This window comes from Rhea americana, unplaced genomic scaffold, assembly GCF_003343005.1.
Source record: "Rhea americana isolate MKP2758 unplaced genomic scaffold, rheAme1 scaffold_166, whole genome shotgun sequence".
In the NCBI taxonomy this organism is placed as follows: Eukaryota; Metazoa; Chordata; class Aves; order Rheiformes; family Rheidae; genus Rhea; species Rhea americana.
In genome coordinates, this window is record NW_028185772.1 from 1,334,197 (window position 1) to 1,347,003 (window position 12,807).

Consider the following 12,807-nt stretch of genomic DNA (forward strand, 5'->3'; position numbering starts at 1 on the left):
AGGCAAAAAATAGTACTTCTTTTCTTGCTGCCAGGTAACGGCCTTTTGCCTGTCTGCTACGGCCTTTTGCAAGGGAGGAAGCAAATTGTGCAGCTTGAAGTAGCTTTTGCTGGCTACAGTGAGGTGTTAATAGGACTCAGCCATACTGGGAAATCATATCCTAATAAATAAATAAACGCTATTTTTGAGGAATAGAATCTTGTATGGCCTCAGTTTCACATTTCCTAGCAACTTAACTAGACTAAGTATACTAAAATAAAGTTTGCCACTGTGTTAGTAAATCTGGAGAACTGCACTTCAGCAGTGCTTTGCATACTGATTTTAGAGAATTCCCACAAGTTCCACCCAGGTGATAAAGAAATCGGGGCGATCCACAAGCACCCAATTAATACTATGGACTACAATGAGTAGCTAATGGACTACTTCCTCTTCAGAACACATGTTCACAATTGCCTCACCTCCTGTTTGCAATTGCTGAGCACGTTTGTATTAACCACAGCATCTCTTTGCACTGAATTTCAGGCAACTATTCAGACATTTTCAGTTATTCATAAAAAAAAATCTTTCTCTATTGACTTCATAGTTCATTTTCTGTTATATATCCCTAGCTTTTCAAGACATAGTTAAACTTTCTCCAGTGGCTTTTACAGATCCTCAAATTCTCGATAAGAGCAAACCTGAAAGTGCCAAGAAGCAACGAAAAATCCAATACAAACTCTTTAATCTACCAGATCTCTGCAGACTGTCAGTGACTGCTCTGCAACTCAAGGTTTTTGAATAACTGTCTTAGCAATAATTACATCATTCAGATTTATAGTTTTTACTAGACAATTTATGAAGAAAAAATCTTTCCTCTAGGGGAGTTGATTCTGTGAATCACAAAAGAATGAAAACAGCCACTGCAACATCAGTTTCATTTCTAAACCTCTCAGGTACGCACAATGAATGCATTTCTCGGCTATGTTTTATTTCCATTCTTTTTTTTTTTTTTCCTCATGAATAAGCTGAGGACAACGTCCTGGTATCTGTGGAGCAAGCAGCTTCTCCTGTTTAGCCCCTGGTTCTGCAGACATTGATTTATATCCTTATGCACCCAGGCCTTGGGATGCGGCGTCCCAAAGAGGCGCCTCTGGAGGAAAGGAAACGGATCTGCGGCCACCAAACGCGAAGGGAAAGGCAGGGCCCCACGCGCACAGCCCCGTGGCGCCCGCACCTCCCTTCGCCCGCACCCCCTCCTTCCACCTCCACAACGTGCAGCCCCCAGGCAGCCACAGCAGGACCAAGAGCGCCCGGCACCCGGGCAGCGCCATGGCCCTCGTCCGCGGCGCGCTTCTCCCCGCACGGCCGCCGCCGCCTCCCGGCCTGGCCCCAACGGCCGCGGCCTCGCGCCGCCGCGGGGACGCATGGGGCAGCCGCGAGGCAACCGTCCTCCCACAGGTGCGGCCGCGCTGGACTACACGCCCCAGCATGCCCCGCGCCCGGGACCGCGCGGCGCCCTGCGAGGGGCGAGCCGCGCGGCGCGCTGGGCAATGTAGTCCGGGCCGGGAGGCGCGGGGGCGCGGCGCTGGGGCGAGGAGTGGAGAAGCTGCCGGGAGCGGCGAAGATGGCTGTGGGCGGCGGCGAAGGGCGGGAGCGCGCCTGAGGGCAGGGGGCCGCTCGGAGGGGAGCGGCGGGGGAGGCCGCCCTCGCGGGGCCGGTAGGCGGCGGCACCTGGATGCGGCAGCGGCATCATCGGCCCGCCGCGAGGAGGCGGGGGGAGAGGAGCCGCGGAGCGCGCCGCTCCCCTCCTGCCGCATGTGCCTGGAGCGGAGCCGGAGCGGAGCGGGCTGCGGGAGCCATGGCGGCGCCCGGCGCCTCGGCGCCCGCCATCCCCAACGGCGAGTGCGCCGCGCGCCTCCCCGGCAACAAGGTGACCGTGGTGCTGGGGGCCCAGTGGGGCGACGAGGGCAAAGGCAAGGTGGTGGACCTGCTGGCGCAGGACGCCGACATCGTCTGCAGGTGCCAGGTGAGGAGGCGAGGCGGCGCGGGGCAGCCCGGAGTGTCACCTTGAGGCGGGCGGGCGGGCGGCCCCCAACGGCCGAGCCAGCGGGAGCCGCCGCTCGGAGGGAGGAGGAGGAGGAGGAAGGCGCCCGGGGCCCTTTCCGCCCGCTGCGGCCGCGCTCTTTGTCTGGGAGGCGCGGGGGAAGGGGCCGGCGGCGCCCCGCGTGGCGGGATGCGCGGGAGCGCGCGTGTAGTCCTCAGCCACTTAGTCACCGCCGCGTAAAAACGAGCCTTTAAGGGAGAACTCTCCTCCCTTCGATGTCCGGTCGCTGCTGTGTCTGCGAAGGCCCGTTTTGCTTTCTTTACGTTTTTCTTTTTCTTCCGTGTTGCTGTATGGAGGCCCAGTTCCAGCCAAAGCGAAGGCTCTTTGATCAAGAGAAGTGAGTCTAGCCTGCAGGCGTATTACTCCTGAATGCCTAGGTTAAAACTACCGGCACTTGAGGCGAGATCTTCTTCTCTTAACCGTTCTTTTAGTAATCCTGTGGCACACAACGTTACAAACTAAAGTACGTTCTCTCTTGAAGTTAGAGATATAACAGCTTAAAACACCTGGGTGTATCACAGTATTATAGACTTTGATAAGTTTTGTTATCACTACACTTCTGTTGAATGTATAAATGAAATTTGCTTTAAAATATATTTATTTTAGAAGAGAGTACTGTTTTCCTAAGAGTGCGAGTATTGAAGCATTGTATTATTTGATAAGACCTACGGCTAAAACTGGTGTTGTCCAAGCTGAGTTAATTGCGAAAAACTTGATCTTTGGAGACTTCAATTTTGAAATAAATAAATGTTCTTATTAGATAGCTGGTTTTGAAAACGAATGACTTTTCCCTATGTGCCTTCTTTAAAAAAGAGATCTGATATAGGGCTGTAGCATGGTTGCCTGGTTTTGTGGGTTAAAGAGCACAGTGACTTAGTTGGTCCTTCACAACTTCATTCTTGAAACTTGGAGGGCATCTGGGTGAATGTGCGTGTTTAATGCTAAGAAGTTTTGGGGGGGGAGAGAGAGGCCAACAGTGAATTTTTGTTTGTGTTTGAATATGTTTGTATCTTCTCCGATTAACTTGAGGAAGAGTCAAGAAAAGGAAAAAATTATGGTGTTATCTCAGGCTGCAATTTCAGGGCCTGTTCTACCATTCTAACAGTTTTCTGTTCCTGCTGTAGGAAGGAGTTTCCTTTCCTTCCTTCTTCCCCTTCCTGTTGATGGCTATGTTGTCTGGCTCTTCCCTCTGGCGCTTGAACTCACTCCTGAGAGTTGATTTTAATTCACCAAAATGGCAGGAAACTTTTTGTTCAATTTATTTTCTACCATTTTAGTAAATTAAGCTGAGTGTACTTAGCTCAGAGGAACAGCATGAACAAAAAAAAGGCTCGGTCAGGGAAAGCACAATTTCTCAAAATGAGAGGAAAAATAGGAATATTCCCTTTCAGTGGTACTGTGCTATGAAGTCATCTTGCTATATATTGTGCAAATGTACTCTTGATGTTTTTGTTATTGCTGGTCAACCAGAGCATGAAAATCACACTTGCACTTTGTGTACCAGTGCTGGTCCTGAAGGAAAGATCATAACTCACTTAGCCTACACTGCACTAATATTACTTGGCAATCTCTGCTTCAGTTCCTTATTTCAACATTATTCATTCTAGGATGGTTCTTTCTGATCTTCATACCATAGAGTTGCTAGAATACATGTGGATGAGACCAACTGTTTCTAGCATGGCTGTTGCAAAAGCATAACTTCCCATCAGTCTATATAAAAATGTAATTTTGCAAAAAAAAAATTAATACAGCTGCTTTCTCGAAGGACTTGGTTGTTGTAGTAGGTCTGAGATGGCTTAGAAAATTGTGCTGTATTTGCAGCAAAACTCGGGGAGCTGTCATTTCATTGTACTTCGTTCTGTGCAGATACAGAACGAAAGTGGTCCTCTCCCAGAACTGAGAACTGATGATCACTTACTTGTACAATGTCTGTAAAGGCATTTTAAGGGGTTATGTTCTGAAATCTGTAGTTGTAGCTTCTTGGTTACTGGGCAGTAGATGTCCTAACGACTTCAGTCATTTGTCTGACTAGCTGATGATGGCATCTGGAATGAGGTACTGGTACAGTTAGACAAACTGGTGCATCAGGAATAAGCTGTACTACAGCTTCTAAATACCTATCCTAAAGCATTGTATCTTAAGTATGGAAGTTATTGGAAAGATGCACTCAGAGCGAGAGTAGGGGATTTTATTTTCAGGAGAGAGTTTCATACTGGTCAAAAGCAGTATTACAGTTTCAAAAACAAGTGATCTTGTTTGTGACTAAAATAAAGAAGCATGCAGGAGCAGCATGTATGTAGTTGCTAATGCAGCTGCATTGGCAACTGTGACTGTTTTATGAGGGCACTGCTAGTATAGATTTCGTATATACTTAATACAGACATGTCTAGACTATGACAGGCATAATGTATGCTCATTCTTCCCATGTCAAATATGAACTGATGTTAATTTATTTCTAGGAGGTATCTGGTAAGATGGTACTTTTGATAAAGCATGTGCATCTGTGATAGTTCTGCATTTAAAGCTATGTCTAGTCTTTGGTGGCTTACAGAGGTGGCTTGCGGGTCTGTTTACCTGTTATCAAATAAATCATAGTCCAGACAATAAAACAGTGCAAGAATTAGGCTGAGATTCTGGAGTAGTTGCTAGAAAAACTGATTCTTGTGGTTTTGATTGACACACTTTCCTCTTAGTAAGTGTTTAGTCTTGCTACCCTCAAACGACAATCTAAAAAAAGCATATGTTGTATTTTTGTCACTTTATGGGTAAAGGAAATTGTTTCTCCTTCTGGTTAAGGGACTTCCCACTTTGCAAAATGGAACCAAATTAGTGAATTTAATTACTGGAATTTCTTTAGTGGATAAAGAATAGCAAATTAATGCATGCAGGTGACTTTGGGTGATCTTTTATCAAAACAAGTACAGTACAAGAATACACTGTGCATGACTTTTATAAAAGACTTGAACTGACTGGTGTATGCAGTGCAAAAAAAGTTTTAATCTTTGCTACATGATTCAGTGTTAACTTATTTCGTCAGCAAATCTGTTGGTTAATCTGCTCTTATTGCTAGAAGTAGCTGGTTTATTCGCAGCAGGGTGTATAATTCGCACAAGCGGATAAGACTGCAGAGCCCTCAAATTATTATTAAGCTATGCTCTTTATGCTAAAAACAAACAAAAAAAACCCTCCCTGCTTCTTCAGTTCTATTGTACATCTTATTACTACTCCAGAACAGAGCTGCAGCTTCTTACCATGTGCTGCAGGGTGACGGAGTTCTTCCCTCTGAACTGCTAATAGTCCCCAGACCAGTGCTGCCTAATACATCTTTATCTCCGTACTGCATATATCTGCCTTTTTTCCCCTTTTTTCTTTTTTTAACTGGAATTCCCGTAGCCTTCACCTACCAAACTCTCTCTCCCTCTTTTTTTTTTTTCCTAAATATTCTCACTCAAAAAGGTGTTTTAAATTTAGAGCATGCAGACCCTGAAAAATTGGGAATAGCAGAACTGGTAGCTATAGCAACTGGTGCTTTTTCAGCCGCTAAGGCATTTGATATGTGACGTCTGACTAGAGCTCTCATTTTATTTAAGTGCTAGGTGCACTTTTGGACCTTGTAGTGGTTGGCAGCATGCCAATAATGTGCTCTGGTGAGGAAAGCGAGGTCAGTAAAATGAGTTCTTTGGCCTGCTACCTTACTCTAGTAAAAGAAATTTACTGAGTAATATGCTTTACAGACCTGCTTTAGAGTATCACTGGCAGAGGTGATCTCCTGTTACTGTAAACAGTCAAACAATGCCAAAATTATTTCAAATAGAGGAGTAGTTGAAATAATTTAACAAGTTGTGCTGTTAACAGTGGAGGTTTTAATAGCACTAAAGAGCAAATTGCACCTTGGTTTAGCAGTCCTTTTTTTACTTGGTTTCTTCATGGTGCAAGCTTCCATAGTAGTTTATTAACATTTCACATACGTTTATACTTTCTCCTGTACTGCCCCACACATCTAGAAAAGGCTCTCTGTAAATATTCCCACAGCCATTTTTGTTCTTTATAGCCCTTCTTAACTATTGTTGTGAAACATAGCAGAAACTAGTGAGTTCTTGTGCACTGAAGCAACATAGCACTCAGCTAATCTGTGTTTTCAGCTTTTTTCTTGTTTCATAGCTGCCTATCTCATTTGGTTTCTTTTATCTATTAGGGATAGAATTGGTCTTTATGGCTTAGATGAAGATTTGCATAAAGAATTCTACTGCCTACCTAACACAGGTAGATGTTCCCGCCCTATAAGGTCTTCCAGATCATGTGAAACTAAGCTGAAACTAGTTCTAAGAGTCTGAGTATTGTGATCCTACAGCAGTTCTTCAGAGGAAGCTCTGTTGATATAGAGAAACCTGTAAAGTTTTTGATGATTTACACTTTCTCCTGTTTTCTCCTAAAAATAAAAGCAAGCATTAAAAACATAATCTGCTTATTCCTTTGTGTTCCCCCACAAACCACACTGTTGATCTTGTTCTGATCCAGTGTAGTTCTTGCACTACTCATTTAAAAGTCTCTGAAGTCTAGCAAAAATTTTAGGCACTGTTAGTTAAAGTGTGTAACCTGACAGCTCCTTGAACTATGTTCAGCTATTATAAACATGAATGGATTGGAATGAATAAATACCGAAGAAGAAAATTGCTAGCTGCTGAACTTGTTTAATACTGAAAACCAAAAGTAGGTTGTACTGTACATTTTGCTAACTGATAATTCATTCTGAGAGAGAAAGAAAAGCAAGAAATTTATCATAAAGATTTGCAGTGTGAGAGAATGTATTTGTTACCAGCTCCTTGGTAAATGAGAGTTTAGCATACTGAAGTTCAAACTTGTTTTTTTGGCAGTATAGATTGAAGAGAGAAGCAAACAGCCTTCCTGCAAAACTATGTGGTGTTAGAGAATATAGTAGTTATTCAGGTATCTGCTTCTTCAGTAGACTGAAGAGCTTGTTGAAGATGAGTTCAGCATTCTTAGAAGCTGCCTTCAGGAAGGAAGGAATGTATTTGTTGTAATGCTAATACCCAGTTTTCTTGATGCATTTTTTGGCTTTCAATTTAAGAGTTAAATGGAAATGTTTACAACCACATGATGCCAAAACAACATTGACTTTCTTCTTCCCCAACTTGGCAGTCACTTGTATAACTAGTTCAAAAACAACTGTGGTTGCCGTGAGCAAAAAATGAATGCTGGAAAGTGGTAGCAATAAAAGCAAACCATAAAAAATATATGCATGTACACACACACACGTCTGATGGGGAGAACTGAAGAGAGCGCATGACTTGTCTAGATAAAGAGATGTTCTCTTCCTTAACATAGACATAAGATAACTAATTTCTGTTCTAGAAGAGATGCCTCAAAAGACTCTTTGCTTTACCCTGGGGCATCCTGTTTTTGAAATAGACACTTGGCATTATCATGTCGTAAGAAAAAGCAGTAATTTTTGGGCAGATAGCTCTCTTAAATGTATGTTCATTCTTTCAGAGCTGTTTCAAATACTTTTGTATTTAGTATCTGTAGAAAGAACCGTTTACAGTATAGGCAAGGCATCAGGGTTTGAACTACTTTCTTGACTAGTTCATAACAAATTTAAATGTTGTAGTTACTACACTAACACATAGCCTGCCCTTGCTTAGTGAGCAAGTGTGCTCTGGGAATACAATGGATGTTTTCAACCTAAGTAGATCTAAAATGGAGAAACTATGCTTTTGTTCCTCCATCTTAGTTTTAAATACATTGTATTTCTCACACTTTCCTCCAGTACATTCTTACTTGTAAGTTCTACTTGTGAACATGCAAATGTGCCTCGTGCTTAAGCTTCCTTGGCTAGCACACGTAGCATACATTTAGTCTCACTCTGTGCGCTTAACACCTAGAGTGTAAAAAAAAAAAAACAGGCAGTAAGACATCCTCTATCTTTTAAGAGAAGTAGTATTTTGTATTTATTAACAACACTGCTTTCAGTTTTAGTTTGCTAGTTACATAAGTTGGTATTTTAAGGCTTCCTATTAGACCGTTTCTACTTAAATTTCAAAAAAAGAAGAAATTACTTTGAAACTGGAATAAACTTTTAAAGACTACAAATGGGGCTTTTTCAGTGAATGATAAATATTTTACACGTGCATGTCTTTTCCTGGGAGAATCTTTTGTGCAGTGAATATGCAGCAACTGCAAATCCTTCTCCCTTAATCTGGAAGGGCACATGGTAAAGGGCATATTGCCTTTGCTTATTTTCAGGTAGATCAATGAGATCAGTTGAAAATCTAGGAGCATGGAGCTCTTGAACAAGCTCATTAGGGAAACAGTTCAAGTTCAGGATTTCCTTAAAAGTATTTGAATATGGCTTTATATCATTTTCAGCGTCTTTCTGGAAAGTGAGATTCCATGCTTCCTCAATGCTTGGCTTCACTTGGCTTCAGATGAGCTCAGTTACCAGGCATTGCATATAAAATATAGCAGAGCTTAAAACTCGCAATTTAATTTTTCATTCCAAATTTTATGTCCTTGATACAAATATCATTGCAGTAGAGTAATGGAAAGCCAAATAAGTTACTCTTGAATAAAAAGCTTCTTAGGAAACTTTGTAGTTGTACCTTCATATTCAGTGAACAAACACAAAACTGGAAACAACCAGTTGTTATTTCAAGTTTAGTGTTTTGTTAACTGAATTTTGGAAACGTAATGTCTGATTCAGCACTGTAAAACTGACTCAAGTCATAACTGGTGGTTTTCATTCTGAATTAAAACAATGCACTAAAATTTATCTTTTTATTGAGTAAAAAGATATCTTTTTAATCCTGCGTGGCTTTAATTCTGACAGTGGAGGTTATGATGCAAAAAGATTGGACTAGTAGTCTTCAATTTGTCTTTTTGAAGACAAGCATAAGTCACTGTAGTTTGGTCAAACTTTAACTTGATTAAATTATCAAGACCTTGACAAAACTACAAAAAATGATTGATTGTAATTTGTTATGTCATCTGGATTCCTCAGACACTAGTAGTCTTTAAGAATCATAGAATTGGTAGGGTTGGAAGGGACCTCTGGAGATCATCTAGTCCAGCCCCCAAACAAGTGACCTGTACAGGCATCGAACCTGTGACCTTGGCATTATTAGCACCACACTCTAACCAACTGAGCTAACTGGCCCATAAATGGGTAATCAGCTCAATATGTACTCCAGAAAAAGTTTGCATGGAAGGTGTTACGAATGCTCCTTCTCCTTGCTTTGTACCTGATCTGCAAGCTGTTATCCGTAGACTGAGCATGAGATATTAAAGAGCTCTTGTGCTACAGGAAGGCTCCAAGTGAGACTGTCTTGCTTAGAACTTGTTCGTAGATTCTTTTAAGTGCGCTAGTTTGGTTCCTAGCGTTGTCCAGAATACATTTCTTCTTACCGCTCTTGAAGAGTTAAAATAACTTTTGTCTTCAGAGCTGTAAGGGAAACATCATAAAACTATAGTCATGTAATTATGTTACTATAGTTCATATTATGTGTTAGGACTACATTCAGTCAATATGTTGGAAGTGTAGTCCTCCTTGACGCTTTTAATCTTCAGTATGTTTTTTGACATTCTTGTCTTGACCATGGTATCATGCTTTTGTTAGTTGTGAATTTTGTCTTCCAGTGCTTTGATAGTGGTTTTTGGCTAGCAGGAGTCACTTGTTTGATTTGTTGAAATTTGAAGTTTGTTTCCAGTAAAATGTCAGCTAGCAGATAACGACTCATGCCCTTCCAAATTAATATTTTCAGTCACTCAAAACTATTGTAGAAAGGGTGTTTCTGAAGAATGTTTATCAAATGGCCTCCAGATGTGCAACACTTTTAGCTGGCTTTGCTATCTCATACCCCCTCTGTGCATACGTAACAGATTCTGTGCACATTTGCCAGGATAGGGATGTATTAGAACAGTGTCTAGTTTTGTGTATGGTAATGGCCAGCATATCTCAATTGAATATATGGATGCAAATTCTTGGGTGTGGTGCTTAGCCTAAAATCCTTCTCCATGTAAGAGAGGTACAGTAGTGTATTTAATCTCATTTAGCGATAGCTGGGGGAGAGGGGGAAGGGAATACAAACCTACTCTGTTCCCAAAAAAAGGGGGGGGGGTGGAGTCTCTCTGAGCAGTTTTCCATTGTAACAGGAATATTTCAAAAGTGATATTTCATGGAGAATATTTTTGAAATGAGGCCACTAGAAAGTGGGTAAATCTAGATCTTTTTTACTATGATTATTGTCATTCTAGCAGCACTTGTGTGATAATTTGTCTATTAGTATGCACTTTTCCATCAGAGTTCTGTGTACTTAGCTGTTCCACATGTTGAATAGCTTGGATATTACAGGATTACCAACTAGTGGCCGGGGATCATACGCTGTTTCAAGGAAGTGATTTAAGCATACTGCATTAGTGAAACTGGAATAACGCTTTTTGCTTAAAATATTATGGATTGGATAGTGATCTTATACCTCATCGTTTACAATTTCATTTATACTTAATGACTTAATACCCAGAGCATCAAACTAAAAAGACTCTAAACTAAATCTACATTTTGAAATGCTTAGAATGATGCTTTTTCATGATGACTTTCACATTGCCTCTCCAAATGAATGCCTTTCTCCAAGGAAACTTTTCATTCTTACTCAGCTGGCATCCTTTTGAGATTGGTATATTTGGAAGCTTAAAAAATCCAACTTTTCCAAGAATATTAGGAAACTTTAATGGCTGAGTCCTCTTTTGCTTTTTCTCTGCATCTAAAGCATGCTTGAAAGTGCTGTTTCCAAGATTCCCAACTGCGTAGTTTCATGAACTGCTCAGACAGACTTTGTTGCAAGAAGAGGTGGTCAATTCTCCTTTCGCTGTGAGCAAGCTCGTGCTTTCCTTTGCATCAGCATAAATACTCAGTGAAGTTATGGTGGCAGTTGTGGTTTCAGAATCCTCTGCAGCAGTAGAGGTGGCTACTGCTAAATTGAAAACCAGAGATGGGATCCAGTCATGAAGCTAACTGGTCTAACTTTGGTACGTTCAAAAGTCTAAGGAGCAACGGTGGGACTAGGTACAAGGACCTCAAAAGTTAAGGAATGACATTGTATTGGGAAGTCCATATTTGTGGCAGCTCTCAAGGTTGAAGATATTCTATTAGTGACATAACTTAACATTATTTGTAACTGGGTATAGCTTCAGGCTGCTGAAAAGGGCAGTCTCTTCCTTCCTGAAGCATTCTTAAGGGGAGGAGAGAGAAGTGTTTTCCAAATACTGAAGTGAAAGGTATGAGGAGGAAAAGTAAGTGCAAGGAAAGCAGAAAGGACAAGCTAAATTGAATGCTTTTAATTTTTCTAACCCCTCTTTCCCTTATGAAATTTTAATTTTGGAAACCCTGGAGTATGCTAAAAATGTACAGTGCAGTGCTTTGGTAGAGGTACAAACATAAATGATATTTCTATGCAAAATATGTTTGAGGCTTCTGAAGTAGTAACCTGTGTTAGCCTCTCAATAGGAGTCACTTCTGCAGTTGCGTTACTAGTGCTTACCACTCTGTTTTATGGGGTAGCTGCTTTGTTGTTAGATGAAAAATCTGTTTTATATTCTGTTTTTTAACAAGGCATGCACCAATATATCCTATATACTCATTTTTTCATGATGAAATGAGCACAAATCCAGCACTGTTTTCCTAATGTAAGGAAGACTAAAATGAGAGCATTTTTTAAATAACTCACTAAGTAAACTGTATTAAACATCAAGGAGAAGATGGTTTATATTCTCACCTGAATAGCATAGTAAACCTAATCTAGACAGTTACTTCAATTATAATGAACAAATGTTAAAATACAGCATTATGCATATTACATTTTTGAACAGTTTAGTTTCTGGTGTAATATTAACAGGAACTGACTTGTGATCTAGTCAAGCTACATACTTCCAGTTCATGGCATTTGAATGCTAGATGACAGCCTTTCAGGCAGTAAACGCCTGTTTTTGTGTTGTTTTATGCCTCCCTTTGGCATGTTTCAGAGAAGATGCCTTATTAAGAAACTGTTCAGTTAGATAGCAAATACCCTTTTATAATTAGAAGACTTAAAATCAGAAAGTTTACAATATTTTGGGTTCTGTCTGTTGAAATGAGAAGCTCAAGGTGTGTAAGGATTCTGCTGCATGCATCTGAACTCGAAGTGCATGTGTAGGGGTGTTCTTAAGTGTGCAAAATGTAGCGTAGCTCCTCCAAAGTATTTGTGAGAGGAGAAGCGCAGTTCTTAAATGACTTAAGTTCAAAATTTTGATTATACTGTTTTGGTAGATGACGTAAGGGTTTAATATAATACATCTGGTATTGTAACGTCCAGTGAAATGCAGCAATGAATAAAGAAAACTATGTTCACAAAATGTATTTTGATTAAACGCTTACAGAAACAAATGTGTGTTTTTTTTCATTACGTTTTGGAGGTGTTAGGTTCTGAATTACTCTTAAAACAGCGGTAACAACATGGAAAACTTATGGAAGCAGAGAAAGAACAAAAGTTTATGAAAAAAGTTCAATGTGATTTTTTGATTCTGTTTAGTAGAAGACTTGATCTTGGAACTTCTCTTCTGGTCTTGTGAATACTGCCTATTCTAAGCTGCTTTGCACTTTTTTTTTTTAAGAGCTTACTTTTTTCTTAAAAGTACTTTTTTCTTTCTTTCTTTCTTTCTTTCTTTCTTTCTTT

General features: G+C 40.8%; 1 protein-coding gene and 1 non-coding gene across 2 annotated transcripts in view; one reads left to right on the plus strand and one right to left on the minus strand.

The window, feature by feature from the left end:
* Positions 1 to 1,579: 1,579 nt before the first annotated feature.
* The window catches only part of ADSS2 (adenylosuccinate synthase 2), a 38,529-nt gene continuing 27,301 nt past the window's right edge, over positions 1,580 to 12,807 (plus strand). Inside the window, exon 1 of the mRNA XM_085300594.1 lies at positions 1,580 to 2,005. Within this exon, the coding sequence (XP_085156720.1) occupies positions 1,715 to 2,005 (291 nt within the window). The 5' untranslated portion in view covers positions 1,580 to 1,714. The remainder of the gene's footprint in view (positions 2,006 to 12,807) is intronic.
* Positions 9,184 to 9,257, minus strand: TRNAI-AAU (transfer RNA isoleucine (anticodon AAU)). Its single transcript has one exon. It is a non-coding gene; the product is annotated as a tRNA-Ile (tRNA).